The sequence below is a fragment of the Lathyrus oleraceus genome, chromosome 4 (assembly GCF_024323335.1).
Source record: "Lathyrus oleraceus cultivar Zhongwan6 chromosome 4, CAAS_Psat_ZW6_1.0, whole genome shotgun sequence".
Classification (NCBI taxonomy): domain Eukaryota; kingdom Viridiplantae; phylum Streptophyta; class Magnoliopsida; order Fabales; family Fabaceae; genus Lathyrus; species Lathyrus oleraceus.
Window position 1 is genome coordinate 76,269,697 of NC_066582.1, and position 20,230 is coordinate 76,289,926.

Genomic DNA, 20,230 nt, shown 5'->3' on the forward strand with positions numbered 1-20,230 from the left:
AATATGATTTGTCACGAGAGTGAGAATAAATTAAGGTTTGAGCCGGCACTACGAGAGCGTGGGGGTCGAACCAGATAGTAGGAACAGGGCATCGATCCTAAAGAGGGTGAGAGCGCTTTAGGCATCGATTAGGACTTGTTCAGTTTTCAAAATTAATTTCTTAATTAAAATGGGCGAGCGAGAGCAAAATCTCATGGTTAGGAAGCACGACTTTGTTCAATAGCGCAAGAGTGTGAGGTTTAGTCTTTAAACTAATATTTTCTGTTGAACACGATTTAACCGTAAGTCTGAGTCAATCTATTGCAGAGTCCCTGAGGTACGCGGAATCCATATTTCGGTCTCTCTCTCTCTCTCTCTCTCTCTCTCTCTCTCTATATATATATATATATATATATATATATATATATATATATATATATATATATATATATATATATATATATATATATATATATATATATATATATATATATATATATATCTTTATTATCATATCTTCTAAGTTAACTTTAGTTTCAATTTTTATTTGTTTAATCAAATAAATCATTCGCCTTAGATTTACATAGCATCGATAGATAACATTAGTTTGATTATTAGTCCATGTGGGTTTGATATCTTTTAAAACTACGTGATAGAATGTGCACTTGCAGATAACAATCTGACAGGCTTATATAGTCACGCGATCAAGTTTTTGGCGCCATTGTCGGGGACTAATTTAGTCAATATTGTGATTCCATTGTTGTGCAGTATAGACTAAAGTAGCTTTTATTTTATTTACCCTTCTAAATCGTCAATTGTATGCCAAGCACTCACTCACAAGGCGAAGAGTTAGAACAACCAGTTGACGAAGTCGAGCATTTTATTAACTTACAATGCCGAATTCACAATTTCTGAATTAAGTACAATCTTTCTTTTCCAAAACCAAAATCAGAATCTATACCAGTTATGGCTGAAGGACCACAAAAACTTCCTCTTAAGTATTATGATGTTCATTCACAGGAGGAACCAACAACAACTATGATGCCCCTACCATCGAACAAAACGATTTTGAATTAAAACTTCGTTGTTGTCAGTTGTACAATAGAACTAGTTATCTAGTAGTCCTACAGATGATCTGAACCTTCATTTATCAGTGTTTATGCAGTACACAAACACAATAAAAGCGAATGGTGTCAGCCCCGAAGCAATAAGACTACATATTTCCCTTTTTCTTTAAAAGATAGAGTTAGAGCTAGAGTTTGGCCCTAGTCTCTACCATCCAACTTTGTCACTACATGGGACAAGTTGAAGAAAGTTTTCTTAGCGCGATATTTCCCACCAAGTAAGGATGCTATGCTAAGAGCCCAAATCAACGGATTTAGGTAGAAAGACAATGAATCTCTTTTCGAAGCTTGAGAGAGATACAAGGACATGATGAGACTTTGTCCATACCATGGAATTGAATAATGGCTGATTATCCATACTTTCTATAATGGTCTTCTGTACAACATTAAGATGAATTTAAATGATGTAGCTGGAGGAACTTTAATGGACAAACCTTATGAAGACGCCTATCAACTCATTGAAAACATGGTGCAAAACCATTTTCAATAGGGAGGTAAGAGAACTACTACAGAAAAGCCAACTACGAAGACTGGAATGTACAAAGTCAATGGCATAGACCATGTCAAGTGGATGCTCTTACTCAAAAGATTGAGAACTTAACCATAACCCCAACCATTGTCGTAGTTGTTGTGGCACCCAACTGCGAATTATGCGAAACCATTGGGCACACTAATGTTGAATGTCAATTATTGGCTGGTATTCCTACCAACCAAGTAAACTATGCCCAAGGAAACCCATATTCCAACACCTACAATCATGGTTGGAGAAATCATATGAACTTTTCTTATAAAAATAATAATGTTTTGTTTGCACCAAATCCAACATCTGTTGTACCTCCAGGTTATCAGAAAGGAGCCCATGCTATTCCACAAGCACCTAGGAAGTTAAATCTCGAACTCATGATGGAAAGCTTCCTGAACTCCCAAGTTCAACAAAACAAAGATTTCGCTAATCAAAATGCTCACACAAGTGAGTTGATGAAACAAATGTCGAGTAAGCTTGATGTTATGGCTACCCAAAACAAAATGTTAAAAACCCAAATTTCTCAAGTAGCCCAACAACAAGCAGCCCTAACAGCCCCAGCTGGAGCATTACCATGTCAACCTCAACCAAATCCAAAAGGTTATGCTAACGCTATCACGCTACGAAGTGGGACAAAATTAGATGGACCAGTTGACCCAAGACTTCAAAATCCAACCATGTACCGAAACTCTGGTAAAACAACTGAAACGGTAACAACCGATGGTCAACTAGAAAAACAAAAGGATAAAGGAGAGGAAGACAAAAATGAAAAGATCGTAGAGAAAGAAAAACCTTATGTGCCTCCTCCACCATACAAACCACTTATACCTTATCTTCAAAGACTTTCTAAGTCTAAAAATGAAGGGTAATTTAAGAAATTTGTAGAACTTCTAAAACAACTGAATATCACTATACCTTTTACATAAGCTATTACATAAATGCCCTTATATGCTAAGTTACTTAAAGAGATTTTATCCAATAAGAAAAAGCTTGAGGATAATGAGACTGTTACACTTACTGCTGAGTGCATTGCTATAATCCAAAATAACATGCATCATAAGCTAAAAGATCCAAATAGTTTTTCCATACCTTGCATAATCGGAAACTTTGTCATAGACAAAGCTCTATGTGACTTAGGAGCCAGTGTTAGTTTAATGCCCTTATCCATATGTGAAAGACTCAAATTAGGAGAAGTAAGACCGACGAGAATGTCTCTTCAACTAACTGACCATTCTGTCAAATTTCTAGTAGGTATGCTAGAGAACGTCCTCGTTCGTATAGGTCAATTTTATATTCCCATCGACTTTATAATAATGGACATAAATGAGGATTCTAACATCCATATCATTTTAGAAAGATCCTTTTTTGCCACTGTTGGAGCTATCATAGATGTGAAGAAAGGAAAGCTAACCTTTGAGGTTGGTGAAGAAAAAGTTAAATTTATTCTATCATAGTTCTTAAAGGCACCAACAATAGAAGATTCATGTTGTTTCCCAGACGTCATCAATGAATGCATTAGAGAAATGGAGATGGAACGATCTAAGTATACTGAAGTACTAAGGATTCCAACAACTCCTATATCCGAAGAAGAAAATTTGTGTGAGCCATACGTAGATGACAGTCTAAGGGAATGTTTAGCACTAACTCCTAATCCTATGGCTTGCCTAAAGAAACCTGACGTAGAACTTAAAACATTACCCAAAGATTTAAGCTATGAATTCCTAGGCACAAAGTTTGAAAGACCAGTAGTAGTCAATGCAGACTTAGGACAGATAGAAACCGAGAAATTACTACATGTCTTAAGAAAATACCCTACAACTCTAGGCTATAACATCTCAGATCTTAAAGGAATAAGCCCTTTTATATGTATGCATCGCATTATGCTAGAAAAGGTTGCAAAACCTCTAGAGAACGCCAAAGGAGAATCAATCCCATCATGAGTGATGTAGTCAAAAGAGGTACAAAAGCCATTAGAAGCAGGAATTATATACCCAATATCCGACAGTCAATGGGTCAACCTAGTGCATGTCGTGCCTAAAAAGGGAGGTATTACGGTTGTTATTAACGAAAAGGGCGAATCAATAGCAAAACATACACAAACTGGATAGAGAATGTGCATTGACTATAAGAAATTAAATAAAGCCACTTGTAAGGATCATTTTCCTTTACCTTTTATCGATTAAATGCTTGAACGATTGGCTAAACATTCTTACTTCTGCTATTTAGATGGTTATTTAGGATTTTTTTCAAATTCTTATTCACCCTGATGACCAAGAAAAGACTACCTTCACCTGTCCTTATGGTACATTCGCCTATCGACGAATGCCATTTGGACTATGTAATGCTCTTGCAACATTTCAAAGATGCACGATGTCGATCTTTACTGATATTATAGACAATATAATGGAAGTATTTATGGATGACTTTTCTGTTTGTGGACAGAGTTTTGAAGGATATCTATTAAACCTAGAAATGGTACTTGAAAGATGCGCGAAAGTTAATCTTGTACTAAATTGGGAAAATGCCATTTCATGGTCCGATAGGGAATCGTACTTGGACCCATCGTGTCCGATAAAAGGATTGAAGTAGATAAAGCTAAAATAGAAATCATAGAAAACCTTCAAGCTCCGAAAACTGTTAGAGAAATACATAGTTTCCTATGACACGCCGATTTTTACCGACGATTCATTAAGAATTTCTCTAAAATAACCAAACAACTAATTGGCTTATTAATGAAAGACGTTGAATTCATCTTCGATGAAAAATGCTTAGAAGCATTTGAACATTTGAAAAATGCTCTTATTACCGCACCTATTATGCAACCACCTGATTGGAGTAGACCGTTTGAAATAATATGTGACGCTAGTGACTATGCCGTAGACACAGTCTTAGGACAAAGAAAAGACAAAAAGCTTCATGCAATTTATTACACAAGTAGAACGTTAGACCATGTGCAAATGAACAATGCCACAATAGAAACAGAACTCCTGGCCGTCGTGTTCGCATTAGATAAATTTTGTTCTTACTTAGTAGGAGCAAAAATAATTGTCTATACTGGCCACACTGCAATTAGGTACTTATTAAGTAAAAAAGACATTAAACCGAGACTCTTAAGATGGATTCTGCTCCTACAAGAATTCGACTTAGAAATTAAAGACAAGAAAGGCACTAAAAATGTAGTAGCTGACCACCTCTCTAGAGTTGAGGATATGAAACCTGAACAAGTGCCTATCAATGATGATTTCCTTTATGATCGACTTATAGTCCAGTTAGGAAATAACATAACCAAATTCTCTTTAACTTATAATGATACAAAAACTAATGAAGTTGTGGAAGCAGTTTATACCAAAACCACACTGCCATGGTACGCTGACTTTGTTAACTGCCTAGCAGCCGACGTACTTCCACCAAACCTAACCTACCAACAAAAGAAGAAATTCTTCCATGATCTAAAATATTACTACTGTGATGAGCCCCTTCTTTTCAAAAGAGGCGCGATGGTATCTTCCTTCGATGTGTCCCCGAAGAAGAAGTAGACAACATCGTATCATATTGCCATTCTGCACCTTATGGAGGGCATGCAAGCACTTCAAATACTTATGCGAAGATATTACAATCTGGCCTATTTTAGCCTAATCTATGTAAAGATATCCACACCGCAGTTCTAAATTGCGACCGGTGCCAACGCACAGGCAATATCTCTAGACGCGACGAGATGCCACTGAAAGGTATCTTAGAAGTAGAAGTCTTTGATGTTTGGGGTATAGATTTTATGGGTCCGTTCCCATCTTCTTTCGGAAATAAATACATACTTATTATTGTCGATTACGTATCAAAATGGATCGAGGTTGTAGCCTATCTTGCAAATGATGCACGAGTAGTGATTAAACTGTTTAAAAATATAATTTTTCCTAGATTCGGTATGCCGAGACTTGTAATTAGCGATAGTGGCTCCCATTTCATTTCAAATATCTTTGAAAGACTGTTGCTCAAATACAGAGTCCGACACAGAGTAGCAACTCCTTACCACCCTCAAACGAGTGGTCAAGTAGAGATTTCTAATCGAGAAATTAAGAAAATGTTAGAGAAAACCATTACAACCTCTAGGAAGGATTGATCTTCAAAACTTCATGAAGCTCTGTGGGCTTACATTACAAGACTCTGATAGGAACCACACCATTTAAACTAGTTTACGGTAAATCATGTCATCTGCTGGTAGAATTAGAACATAAAGCTTATTGGGCCATTAAGACCCTTAACTTGAATTATACTGCCGCAGGCGAAAAAAGGATTTTAGATATCTATGAATTAGAAGGACTTAGACTAGATGCCTATGAGAATGCCCGAATCTATGAAGAGAGAACTAAACAGTGGCATGATAAACGTATATTAAGGAAAGAGTTCAATGAAGGAGACATAGTATTTTTCTTTAATTCTTGACTGAAACTTTTCCCAGGCAAACTTCATTCTAGATGGTCCGATCCTTTCGAGGTTACAAAAGTATTTCAAAGCGGAGCCATAGAAATAAAAAGTAAATCAAAAGAGACATTCATTGTAAACGGGTTGCGCCTTAAGCATTATCACAATGTAGAAAATAGGGATTACTATTTCATTACAAATTAGAAGAGTTGCCCGCTCTTTCGCAAGAATAGACTTTGAATTAATTTCGAGCTCCCGACATTAAATGAAACGCTGCGTGGGAGACAACCCACAATTTTAAATTTTAAATTTTAGCTTTTTAATTTTTAATTTTTCTTAGTTTTCCCCTGAATGTTACACGGTATATTCTTTTATATTGACCACTATTAACTTAATTTACGTCTACTTTCAGGCTAACATATCATAAGCTAATTGATCTTACTAACTTTAGAGACTGCAACAAGTAGACACTATGGATATCCCTTTCAAGACAAGAGCCCAGAGGAGGCACTTTGAAATTCTTTCTCAAAGAGAGATGGCATTGACCATTTACCCTAATGGACCTAGCCTGACTAAACTAGGAATTAAAGATAGTGTTATGTATCTGCTTAACGAGTTAGGTTGGGACAATTTTGTTGTGAGAAGACGATTTAAATCTTACCGTAGCCCGACCCTCGTGTTTTTGAGTTCACTTTTCTATGACCCTACCCGAGGAATATGATTTAATAGAGGACTTATCAAATTTAGGTTGTTTGGTATTGACTACCATTATAACCACCGTGAACTAGCTGAACTTTTAGGATTTCCTAATGGCCCAGATGTTTTTAATATTAGACAAGAACAAGTTCTTATGGAACTTCAACTTGACTACTTTTGGGGTAGTACTACCGAAAACCATTACCCTGAGCCAAATAACATGTTTTCTGCGAATATCCACAATCTGGCTATTCATTACTTTCACAAAATCTTAGCCCACACCTTATTCAGAAGAGAGGAAACCATCACTTTTGTGTCCCGAGATGAACTATTCATTTTTATTATATGCTTCCCAGTCCAGGCAGGTTAATGCTGCAACATTTATGCTAGCCAACCTGAATCATATTGCACATGATACCCATGGACTTATCATTGTAGGAGGCCTAGTAACTATGATTGTCGATGTTATAGGTCTTAGATACCCTCTTTTTAGAATCGATCCTCTAGGCATAATCCGACCTATGAACCTTCACTTCTGCTTTAACCGATGCATCATAAGAAACTTAGGTCCTGATGAGTTTGAATTTCTGATTAACAATGAGGTAATACAACTTTTTACTTTGCCAAACCATGAATGGACGAGTGTGCACAACCAAGAAAATTGGATTTATAACTTAGAAGGTCAAAATGAATCACCCTCTCCACCTGGAACACCTCAAATCTATGATAACTTTGATTCCCCTCTCTCTGATGTTGCTTCATTTACTTCTGTTACTCATGTCACTCCTCATATCGATTATACTGCTGAAATTAACGCCTTACAGACAGAAGTTGCTAGCATTAGAGGAGAGTTCACCACTTTGCGCGTGGATTTCCACAGATTCATGGATGTAGCCAATGAGATATTCGATCAAATTTTCCAACAAATTTACTCCACTCAGAGATGTTTCGAGCCTAATATCAGAACCTGTAGTGGCTAATCACATTATATACTACCGCATTTCCGAACCTGTGATGTTTAAGTATGGGGTAGGATAAAATTTATTTCCCTTTTTATTAAGTTAGGATTTCAATTGCTTTCTAATTAGGATTTCCTTGTTTTCCAGTTTATTTTTCAAATTTTGTCGAGCTACCGGCGCAAAACTAGCGTTGGGTGGGAGGCAACCCACGACTTTTCATTTATTAATGTAATATTTCTACTTTCCATCAATTATTTTTGTCTATTTTTATATGCTTTACTTTATTTCTCATAGTCCATGCAATCTACTCATGCCCATAATGCTGTTTTATCGAGTTTACATGAATAATATCGCATTGGAACAACCTTAGGAACATTTACATAGCTTAAGCACAACTAAACATTAATTTTCTGCACACTTTACATCCTTAACATTTGCCCTTAAGCTAATGGCATTTGCCATTAGCATTAAAAAACCAAAACTGCGCATTTTAGGCCAATGGCGTTTTCCATTAGCTTTATGGTGTCCGCCATTGTGCCTCAGAGGCAGTAAACGGTTTAAAATTCCCCCCATTATTTCTTTTCAATTCCACTCTCACAAACCCTTATCAAATTTCAATTCATCTCCAAAATTCCTCCAAGAGTCGTTAGACCGAGAAGGGAAGTCGATTTCATGGGAATAGAGTTCGCGGAAGAAACAAAAGGAGAAAACCAGAGAGCTAGGTATGTGAAACTGTTCAACCGTGAAGTCACACCGACTAGGTATGCTCACGAAACCGCTTTGCGTGACTTAGGGTTGTATAACAATGTTAGATGGATGTTAGGAAACTTAAGAATGTATGATTTTTGTGCAATGACTAGTCCTACGTATGTTATGCTTACCTACGAATTTCTAAGTTCCTTTTACTATTCCACTCAATTCAGTGCAACACGGGTCTCGGGTACTGTTAAATTTAGAATGTTCAATGTAAGCTATGAGTTTAGCTAGGACCAAATTACTGATTTGCTTCATTTCCCTCATGGGGAAGGCCCCCTAAAAAGCGATTGGGCACTTGATGCTTTCCGCTTCAGGAAACGACTATCTAGAGAGACCACCACTGATTGGGAAGGTCTCAAATCCACCTGCATTCACAACCCAATAATTTTCTATTTGCACTGCATTCTGGCCTATACAATTTTTGGATGAGAAAATAATGGAATAGTTAATTCCAAAGAGCTTTATTTTCTGCATTGCGCACTTGCACCAACACGGGTTAATCCCACACCTTTTATGCTTGCACATATGAAATATGTTGCTCACAGGACCACAAGTGTTATCTGCACCGGAGGGTTGATAATCTCTTTAGCCCTTGCGATGAATATTTATGCTGAGCTGGCCATGCTAGTGCCATTGCCCACACCCTTTCTTGATAAGGATTCCTGCCACAGTATGCACATGATAAATAACAAACAAGATGACAGGTATTATTTAATGGCTAGAAATAAAACTGTTAAGAGTATTATCCTTCCTTTCTCCGCAAGGATTGATGTCCAAAATATGCATAGTTGGACTTTTGATTTAAATGCCCCAGAACCTGGCGATAAAATTGACGCTCAGATTAATGAGGGCCATGAAACTGATGATGATTATGATGATATTAAGCATGGTGCTTCTGAAACCTCTACATACACACACTACACATGGTACTTCTGACACTTTTGCAGGTACGTCCACTGAACATCAGCCCCGTAGTAGGGATGATTATGCCACTATCAAAAGCTCCCTTGACGATGTCCTTGCTGAGATGAGACAACACAACACATTGGATACCGCACGTGATTAGATGATGCACGACATACAAGCTCAGTAGCTTGAGATTATGACCTACATCCAGTAGATCCAGCAACACCAGCATGACTATGCTGACAGGACTGAGCACAACATGCCGGGCTTGATTGGCGAGATGGCGGTGATGAGGGTACATGTGGAGGATTTGCAAGAATACATCCATCAAGTGGGTATGCCGCCTTACTAGCATGGACGAGGAGGGCATGGACGAGCACGAGGCAGAGGCCATCAGTAGCCGTCATTTCCAGGTTTTTAGTTCTTTTTACACGTTCTATCAAAACATTGGGGACAATCTTTGGTTTAAATGTGGGGGAGGAACTTTTATCGCTATCTATATTTGTTTTAGTTAATGCTTTCTAGTTTAATTTTTGTTTTCATTTTTATTTCTTATGGTCGAGTCGTAACATGTGTTGTCGAGTCCTGTTTGCATGATTTTGTTTCACTTGTTATCGAATTCCCTTAGATTTGACCCCAATAATTTTTTTTCCACTTTGATTCATTGCACACACTTGAAAGTATGTAGGTTATTACACTTTAGGCTTGTTAGAAGAACTTGGGAAATTTTAGTAACATTGATACCGTTCTGACACCCTAAACCCCCTCGTTATGTGATATCGATTTGAGTAACCATTATGCCAACACCTTAGGATCCGAGTTTTCAAAGTAGCTTCTAAGTAGTTTATAATAGCCGTCAGCATCATCCTTATGCACGCACTACGTAAGTAGCCGATGCAAATATGTGTATGATGTCTAAGCCAAATTGAAAAGAAACTGAAAAAATAAAATAAAATATTAAGATAGAAAAAACGAACGATAGGATATGTTCCCTCTAAGTTAGGTGGTTCTCACCCGACCACTTAGCCTAGCGGAGCGAACTCTTTGAATTCGATGAGCCAAAAAAAAGAAAAAAAAGAGAAAAAATTTCAAAATCAGATCATTAAACACTAACTGGTTAACTTACTATGTACGAGAAATGGATACCAAGCTTAATGTGATTGCGCTTGAATGAAAAGGAGCGAAAGAGAACGAGGGACATAGGTTGAGTTATAATGGCATGATTCAGATTGGTTTGCATAAAGAGGGAGTTTTTGAAAAATAAATTGTGTCGTTACGGTATCCTTGGTCCATATTTCTATTCCGAGTTGATTTAACATAGCCTAGCAGTCGCATACGATTAGAGTGTTATGCGTTTTTGTTTCGAAATGTGCTTAATTCATTTTTATCTGAGTTAGTTTATTGCTTGAGGACAAGTAATGGTCTAAGTATGGGGGAGTTTGATAGCGTGAAAAAGAATCATGATTTTAGACTTGTTTTGCATCTTATTTATCATTATTTTACTATGTTTGTCATTGTTACGTCTTGTTTTGTTCGGGTTTCAGGTACTTGTTGATTATGGAGCATACGCGTGTACGAAGCGGAAAAGGGAGCAAAATGGTGAAGAAAAGTGCAAAAATGCATCATTATGGTGCGCGGAGTTCGCCATGGCCTTATGGCATCCGCCATGGCACCAAGACACGTCAGCCCCTTCATTTAAAGCTCATGGCGACCGCCATGAGCCTTGTGGCGACCACCATCTTCCTGTAGTAAGAGAATACGTGGAAGTGGGTTGGACTCACTCCTTCTCGCTTCCCTAATTTTCCTCAACCACCTTGGAACGTGAATGAAGAAGTTTCACAGTGTTGTAGCTCTATATAAGACACCTTTGTACCTAGTTTTTGACATCTGATGATAGAGACGAAGCGTTGTCGGTTTAGTTTGAACACAAATTATATTTTCAAGTGATAATCACTCGATTGAGCGATTACCATGAACTAGTTTTAGGATTTTCTTGTACTCTTGGATTAACAATCTTGCCGTTTTAATTGAAGTTATTTCAGTTCTGTTTTTACTTCCAATCTCGCATTTATTTTCCCGCATTTAGAGGTTCTTTATTATATTGCTTTAATATTATTGTTATCACATTCTATAAGTGTTTAAGTATGTTGTTTCTGTAAGAACAAAAATTGTTCTACAACAGATTCCTTGATTTTGATGATAACAAAGGATGAAACCAAAAATGGCACCCTAACGAAAAGTTTCTAAGTGTGCAGGATTCTAAAGAAAGAAGGAAGAAATCTGATGATGTCATCAGACACAAAACAAGATCAGATACAAAATATCAAATGATCAGAAGCATCTGAAGTGGAAACAATGTCAAGAAGTTCTAACTCTGAGCAAAACATCAAAGTATCAGAAGCATTTGGACAAGTAGTAAGCTCTAGAAGTTTTGACTCTGAACAAAGTTTTGTCTAACCTCAGAAGCTCTTGGCACTATCTGAAGAATCCATCAGAACTCACAAGAGATTAAACATCAGAAGCAAGATTCCAAGATTCTCCAGATACACAAATACTCTGAGCATGGAATTGCTAATCATGAAAGAGTAACGTTTAAGTCAAGAAAAGATTTGCAAATGGATTTCCTAATTGAGAAAGAGACGTTAATCTCCAATCTCAATAAAGAAAATACTACTTGTGGTAAGTAGTCATTTCAAGAAGAAAAAGTCATCCTGCATTAGCTAATTATGTGATGGCGTAACTTCATCTCAATATCCACCAGTTTCAACTACTACTTCAACGAGTATATAAATAGGCTGCAATCAACCTTGAAGAAACTAAGAAATCAGTAAGCCAACAAGCCAAAATTATACTGAAACACCAAGTCAAGAAAAACACTCCTTCTCTCTAAGATCTTCACGAAGCTTTTGCTTATAACGTGAAAAACTCTTGTTCTTAATACTGTAATATTTGCTTTCTTAGAAGCACTCTAGATTACATAAATCTTTCATTTATTGTTTGTTGATTTCCTCAAGTGACTTAGTGTAGTCTGTAAACTTGAGAGGACTAAGAGATTTTTCTCTTAGGCGTTGTTTGTAATCTTTCAAGATTAGTGGATTAAGTCCTTGTTGAAGGCGAAATCACCTTGGCCGGGTGGACTGGAGTAGCTTTGTGTTATAAGCGAACCAGTATAAAATCCTTGTGTGATTTTCATTTTGAAAAGCGCTTATTTTTCCAAACAATTCAAACCCCCCCTTTCTTGTTTTTCTCACCTTCAATTGGTATCAGAGCTCCGGCTCTGTTATTGATTTTCTAATCAAACACTTAACCGTGTAGAGAGATCCAGTACGAGAAAAACAATGGCCCACTCAAATGAAAGAGATTCTTACAATGCCAAGCCTCCTGTTTTTGATGGAGAGAAATTTGACTATTGGAAAGATAGAATCGAAAGTTTCTTTCTGGGTTATGATGCTGACCTCTGGGACATTGTCACAGATGGATAAACACCTCCAGTCTTAAATGGAGCTGAAGTTCCCAGAAGTAAGATGTCAGAAGATCAGAAACGTGTCTTCAAAAATCACCACAAGGCCAGAACAATACTTCTAAATGCTATATCATACAACGAATATGAAAAGATCACCAACAGAGAGACAACCAAAGATATACTTGACTCTCTGAAGATGACCCATGAAGGAAACTCCCAAGTCAAGGAGACGAAGGCTCTGGCGCTTATCCAGAAATATGAAGCCTTCAAAATGGAAGATGATGAAGCTATAGAAGCTATGTTTTCCAGATTTCAAACTCTTATTGCAGGTCTTAAAGTGCTAGACAAAGGATACACAACTGCAGATCATGTTAAGAAGATAGTCAGAAGTCTGCCAAAGAAATGGAGACCTATGGTTACTGCTCTGAAGCTGTCAAAGGATCTGAACAATATCAGCCTTGAAGAACTTGTTAGTTCTCTCAGAAGCCATGAGATAGAACTAGAGGAGGATGAGCCTCAGAAAAAGAACAAGTCCGTAGCGCTAAAGTCCAGATCTGAAAGACGGAAACCTGACAGAACCAAAGCTCTCCAGGTAGAAACTGAAGATACTGACGACTCTGAACCTGAAGACTCTGATGATGAAGAAGAGTTGTCCCTACTAACCAGAAGAGTTAAGCAACTCTGGAAAAAGAGGAACAACAACTTCAGAAGACCAAGACCCAGAGGGGATCGATCAGAGTCAACTTCAAAAGGTAAAGCTAACAAAGATATTACCTGTTATGAATGTAAAGAAACAGGTCATTACAGAAATGAATGCCCCAAGTTGAAGAAAGACAACCCTAGAAAAGAAAGCTTCAAGAAAAACACTTTCAGAACAAAGAAAGGACTGATGGCTACCTGGGATGATAGTGAATCTGGATCATCAGAATCTGACTCTGATGAACAGGCCAACGTAGCACTTATGGCTACCACATCCAGCAGCTCAGATGAAGAATCTGAAGAGGTATTTTCTGAACTTTCTCGATCTGACTTAGAATCATGTTTGTCAGAAACTCTTACCTCTTACCAGAAATTAAAACAAAAGTTTAAAAATATTAAAGGCTGTCTTAAAGCAAAATTTGAAGAGTGTAGTGAACTTGAGATAACAATTCTATCACAAGAAGATACAATCAAATCTTTAATGTTAGAAAGAGATGAAGCAAAAACAAAAAGCTCAGAATTAGAAGAAGCGTTGTCTCAAGCACCACAAACTTCAAATAAAATTATTTATAAATATGAAGAAGCCTTTCAAGAATTTCTGAAGAATGGGATAGATAGGAGTATTATGGCATCCATGATTTATGGAGTAAGTCAGAACAATAAAAGGGGAATTGGGTATGATCCTAAGGAAGATAAAACTTCTACAAGTGATCAAATTAAATCTCCTTTTTCATATCACTACACACACACACAAGAACACAAATTTAAAAATGCTAGAAGACCCAAAGTTATAAGAAACTCTGGGAAAACTAATCTAAAAGGACCCAAGAGATTCTGGGTACCGAAAGATAAGATTATCTATGTTGCAGATATCCTATGCAGCAAAGTTCAGACACCAGTCATGGTACCTGGACTCTGGATGCTCGCGACACATGATGGGAAGAAAGTCTATGTTCCAAAGTCTGGAACTTAAAGACGCTGGATTTGTAGGTTTCGGAGGAGATCAGAAAGGAAGGATCAGAGGCTCCGGAACTATTGGTAATGGTACTCTTCCCTCTATATCTGATGTTCTTTATGTAGAAGGATTAATGCATAACTTGTTATCCATAAGTCAATTAAGTGATAACGGTTATGATGTAATCTTCAATCAAAAAACATGTAAAGCCATTAATCAGAACAATGGCTCTGTCCTTTTCACAGGCAAGAGGAAAAACAACATTTACAAAATAAATCTTTCTGATTTAAAAGATCAAAATGTTAAATGTCTAATGTCAGTTCACGAAGAGCAATGGGTATGGCATAGACGCTTGGGACACATTAGCATGAGGAAACTTTCTCAGCTAACTAAACTCGAGTTAGTCAGAGGCCTACCTAAACTGAAGTTTTCTTCAGATGCTCTGTGTGAAGCTTGTCAGAAAGGAAAATTTTCAAAAACATCTTTTAAAAAGAAAAATGTTGTTTCTACCTCTAAACCTCTGGAACTTCTTCACATTGACTTATTTGGTCCTGTGAAAACAGCATCAGTTAATGGAAAGAAGTATGGACTAGTCATTGTTGATGATTACAGTCGCTGGACATGGGTAAAATTCCTAAAGCACAAGAGTGAGTCTCACTCTGTATTCACAAGTTTCTGTTCCAAAGTGCAAAAAGAATTTGACTCTAAAATTATTAGAGTCAGAAGTGATCATGGTGGAGAATTTGAAAACAAAGATTTTGAAGAATTATTTGATTCTAATGGAATATCCCATGATTTCTCCTGCCCTAGAACTCCACAACAAAATGGAGTTGTAGAGAGGAAGAATAGGACACTCCAAGAGATGGCCAGAACCATGATCAATGAAACAAATGTAGCAAAGCACTTTTGGGCAGAAGCTGTAAATACAGCGTGTTATATTCAGAATAGAATCTCTATAAGACCTATTCTGGAAAAGACTCCCTATGAACTGTGTAAAGGAAGAAAACCAAACATTTCATATTTTCATCCTTTTGGATGTTCTTGTTTTATATTAAATACTAAAGAACATCTGAACAAGTTTGATTCCAAAGCACAGAAAGGTATTATGTTAGGATACTCAGAACGCTCTAAAGGCTATAGAGTATACAACACAGAAACCAAAATTGTGGAAGAATCAATTCATGTCAGATTTGATGATAAGCTTGACCCTGAAAAGTCAAAGCTAGTTGAAAAGTTTGCAGATTTGGAAATCACTCTTGTAGAATCTGATAAAACTCCAGAAGCAACTGTCACTCAAAGCTCTGAAGAAATTAAATCTCCAGAAATCCCAAAGAAAGTCAAAAGTCGTATCAATGTATCTGAAGATTTGATTCTGGGAAACAAGGACGAACCTATCAGAACCAGATCTACCTTCAGAACTTCTGAAGCTATTCCTCTGGGACTAGTGTCTCTGATTGAGCCTACGTCTTGTGATGAAGCACTTCAGGATAACGACTGGGTGGCAGCTATGCAAGAAGAATTGGATCAATTCTCAAAGAATGATGTCTGGGATCTCGTTCCTAAACCCAGAGGCACTCATGTCATTGGAACCAGATGGGTTTTCAGAAACAAGCTGAACGAGAAAGGAGAAGTTGTCAGGAACAAGGCTCGACTGGTAGCTCAAGGTTACAGTCAACAAGAAGGTATTGACTATAATGAAACCTTTGCTCCAGTCGCGAGGTTAGAATCTATTCGTCTTCTTGTATCTTTTGCTATTAATCATTCTATTAAATTATATCAAATGGATGTCAAGAGTGCATTTCTTAATGGTTATATATCAGAAGAAGTGTATGTCAACCAACCTCCAGGTTTTGAAAACTCAAATTTTCCAGAACATGTTTTTAAACTTAAGAAATCTTTATATGGACTTAAACAAGCTCCCAGAGCTTGGTATGAACGATTAAGCAATTTTCTTCTGGAACAAAATTTTATCAGAGGGAAAGTTGATTCTACACTCTTCTGTAAAAACCTTAATAATGATCTCATGATATGCCAGATTTATGTTGATGATATTATTTTTGGTTCTGCTAATATCTCTGTTTGCCAAGAATTTTCTAAGTTAATGCAGGCAGAATTTGAAATGAGTTTAATGCAAGAATTAAAGTTCTTTCTGGGAATTCAAATTAATCAAACTCCAGAAGTCACGTACGTTCATCAAAGCAAGTACATTAAAGACGTTCTGAAGAAGTTTGACATGACTGAATGCAACTTTGCAAAAACTCCCATGCACCCAACTTGCATTCTGGAAAAGGAAGAGGTAAGCAACAAGGTTTGTCAGAAGCTCTATCGAGGTATGATAGGCTCTCTCCTCTATCTGACTGCTACTCGTCCTGATATTCTCTTTAGTGTCTGTCTTTGTGCCAGATTCCAATCAGATCCTAGAGAATCTCATTTAACAGCAGTTAAGAGAATTCTTAAGTATCTGAAAGGAACTCCTAACCTGGGCCTGATGTATGAGAAAACATCAGAGTATAGACTCTCGGGTTATTGTGATGCAGATTATGCAGGAGATAGAATAGAACGAAAAAGCACATCTGGGAATTGCCAGCTTCTGGGAAACAATCTAATCTCCTGGGCTAGCAAAAGACAGTCAACTATTGCTCTATCAACTGCAGAAGCAGAATACATCTCAGCATCACTGTGCACAACTCAGATGCTCTGGATGAAGCATCAGCTAGAAGATCTACAAATCTTTGAGAGTAACATTCCTATCTTTTGTGATAATACTGCTGCTATTTGTTTAAGTAAGAATCTCATTCTACATTCCAGAGCCAAACACATAGAAATAAAACATCATTTTATCAGAGACTATGTTCAGAAAGGGATAGTAACATTGAAGTTCATTGATACAGAACATCAATGGGCAGATATCTTTACTAAGCCTCTAGCTGAAGATAGATTTCTTTTTATATTAGAACATCTGAACATTAAAAATTGCCCTGAGTGAAATATGGCTCTGAAAATGTAAAATGTGACTCTGATGTAGACAAATGTACTTCTGCCTCTGACTCTGATACTTCTACCAAGTTAAGAAGATATCTGAGTTAGAAATCTTCAGAAACCAATCCTTTGGTATTCCTGAAGATCAGATACATCAACACGTGGAGCACCAAGCGTCTAACCCTAGAACTTCTAGACAGCTGTCAAAAGAAATCAAAGGTCAGAACGTTTGAAATCTCCTAGAGCAGTGTGCGTACTGTTGGGATTAGACATTCATTTATTAGCTGTAATCATTTTTCCCCCCAAACGTGCTATTTTGATTTTTGTGCTAACGCTGGAATGTGTGTCGTTTTGCATGTGTTTTACTTAGAGTATATAAACACTTTTCTCACATTTCACACTTATCACTCTCACTCACTCTAAAACCCTAAACCCTTCTCTCAAGCATTCTCTGCAAGTTCTTCATCTTCATCTTCTTCTTCACCATGGACGCTCAACAACAGCAAGTCTTTAACTTCCCTCAAGAAACGGAATCAACTTCTACTGCTCAAACCTCAAACACTCAAACTCCAACGGTTACAGGCGTCACCGTCACTCCTGTTTACAAAGAACCCCACATTCTTGATCGTGAACGCCATATCAACCTTTCAACTCCTTTTGAAGGTTTGGATGTGTTGTGCGAATCGCTTGTTGATTTCGACAACCTAAGAAGAAATGGCGTTGATCTCACTGGAGAACTTCGTCAACAAGGGTGGGAAAACTATTTCCAAAGACTTTATGGTCCTATTTACCCACTTCTTGTCAAGGAGTTCTGGAGACATGCAGATGCAGATGACAACTTCATCGTCTCATATGTTCTGGGGGTGAAGATTGTTATTACTGAAGCGTCTATTGCTTCCTTGTTGAACATGGAGCAAAGTGGAGGAAAAAGGATTTACAACATTCCTCCTAGGTCAAAGCGCATCACTGAAGTCATCAACCCAACAATCTTCAAGCCCAACGTTGAAGGAAACCCTTCTAAAAACAAAGAGCTACACCAGAACCTCAGAGTGTGGCTGAAGATTATTCTGGGAACAATTCACCATCGTCCAGCCTCTAACTTTTCTGATTACATCAATGCAGACCAGAAATGCATTCTGTACTGCATTCAGAAGGGTATAAAGATCTGCCTCCCTACTCTCCTCTTCAGATATCTGAGAGATTCAGTCAGAGAAACCAGAAACAATATGAAGCCCAGATCCTACATTCCTCTGGGAAGATTGCTATCTGACGTCTTCATTGAGCATGGACTGGTAGACGAGCTGGAAAAGACCAAGCTGATGGATGATCTGGCAATTGATGTGGGGAAGCCTCTAAATGCCAGAAACCTCAAGAGTATGGGGATAATCAAGAAAATTCAAGTTAGGCCAACTCTGGATACATCCTGGGATATCTTGAAAGATCAGAGGAAGATGCCTCATGGCCTTGCCAGATTCTTCAAGAATGAACCCAGAGACGCTGTTGCTATCTATCTTCAGCGTCTGCTGGATGATGGTGTAAGAACAAAAATAGTTCTACAATAGATTCCATGATTTTGATGATAACAAAGGATGAAACCAAAAAGTGGTACCCTAACGAAAAGTTTCTAAGTGTGCAGGGTTCTAAAGAAAGAAGAAATAAATCTGATGATGTCATCAGATGCAAAACAAGATCAGATGCAAAATCTCAAGTATCAGAAGCATCTAAAGTGAAATCTCGTTTCAAGAAGCTCTGACTCTGGACAAAACTACAAAATATCAGAAGCATCTGAACATGAAGTAAAGTCTAGAAGCTCTGACTCTGAACAAATGTCTTCTGCAAACTCTGGAAGTTATCAGCGACATCAGAAGCAAGATTCTCCAGATACACAAAAAAACTCTAATCAGAATTGTTAATCATGATGAAGTAACGTTTAAGCCAAGTTAAAGTTCTGCAAATGGATTTCCTCAATTAGAAAGAGACGTTAATCTCCACTTCCAAGAGAGAAGATACTAATTGTGGTAAGTAGTCACTTCTAAGTGAAAAAGTCTACTGCAGAAGCTATTAATGGAATGGCGTAATTACATCTCAATATCCAACAGATTCAACGCTACTTCAACTCTACTTCAACTCCTATAAATAGAGAAGAAATCTCATTCAGTAAACACGAAGAAATCACTAGCCAAAACTATACTGAAATCATATCACGCTCAAGAAAAAACATCTTTGTTCTTCAAAGATTTTCACTAAGCTGTTGCTTATCAAGTGAAAAATTTGTTCTTAAGTTTGTAATATTCGCTTTCTTAGAAGCACTCTAGATTACACATCTTGTATCTTATTTTTATTTGATTTCCTCAAGTGACTCTTTGTAGTCTGTAGACTTGAGAGGACTAAGAGATTTTCTTCTCTCTTAGGGGTTGTTTGTAATCTTTCAAGATTAGTGGATTAAGTCCTTGTTGAAGGCGAAATCACCTTGGCCGGGTGGACTGGAGTAGCTTTGTGTTATAAGCGAACCAGTATAAAATCATTGTGTGATTTTCATTTTGCAAAAGCGCTTAATTTTTTCAAACAATTCAAACCCCCCCTTTCTTGTTTTTCTCACCTTCAATTGGTATCAGAGCTCCGGCTCTGTTATTGATTTTCAAATCAAACACTTAACCGTGTAGAGAGATCCAGTGCGAGAAAAACAATGGCCCACTCAAATGAGAAAGATTCTTACAATGCCAAGCCTCCAACCTTAAAAGTTTGATTACTGGAAAGATAGAATTGAAAGTT

The 20,230-nt window shown here is 37.4% G+C and overlaps 1 protein-coding gene and 1 non-coding gene across 2 annotated transcripts; one reads left to right on the plus strand and one right to left on the minus strand.

Annotated features, from left to right (window-relative positions):
* Positions 1–1,332: 1,332 nt before the first annotated feature.
* Positions 1,333–1,439, minus strand: LOC127077540 (small nucleolar RNA R71). The gene has a single exon (XR_007787337.1). It is a non-coding gene; the product is annotated as a small nucleolar RNA R71 (small nucleolar RNA).
* Positions 1,440–2,564: 1,125 nt separating this feature from the next.
* On the plus strand, positions 2,565–3,080 carry LOC127136105 (uncharacterized). Its single transcript, XM_051062702.1, has one exon. The coding sequence runs from the start codon at positions 2,565–2,567 to the stop codon at positions 3,078–3,080; it is 516 nt and encodes a 171-aa protein (XP_050918659.1).
* Positions 3,081–20,230: the final 17,150 nt, after the last annotated feature.

Coding starts and splice junctions, on each gene's coding strand:
- LOC127136105 (XM_051062702.1), top strand. CDS start 2,565: ATGCCCTTATATGCTAAGTTACTTAAAGAGATTTTATCCAATAAGAAA.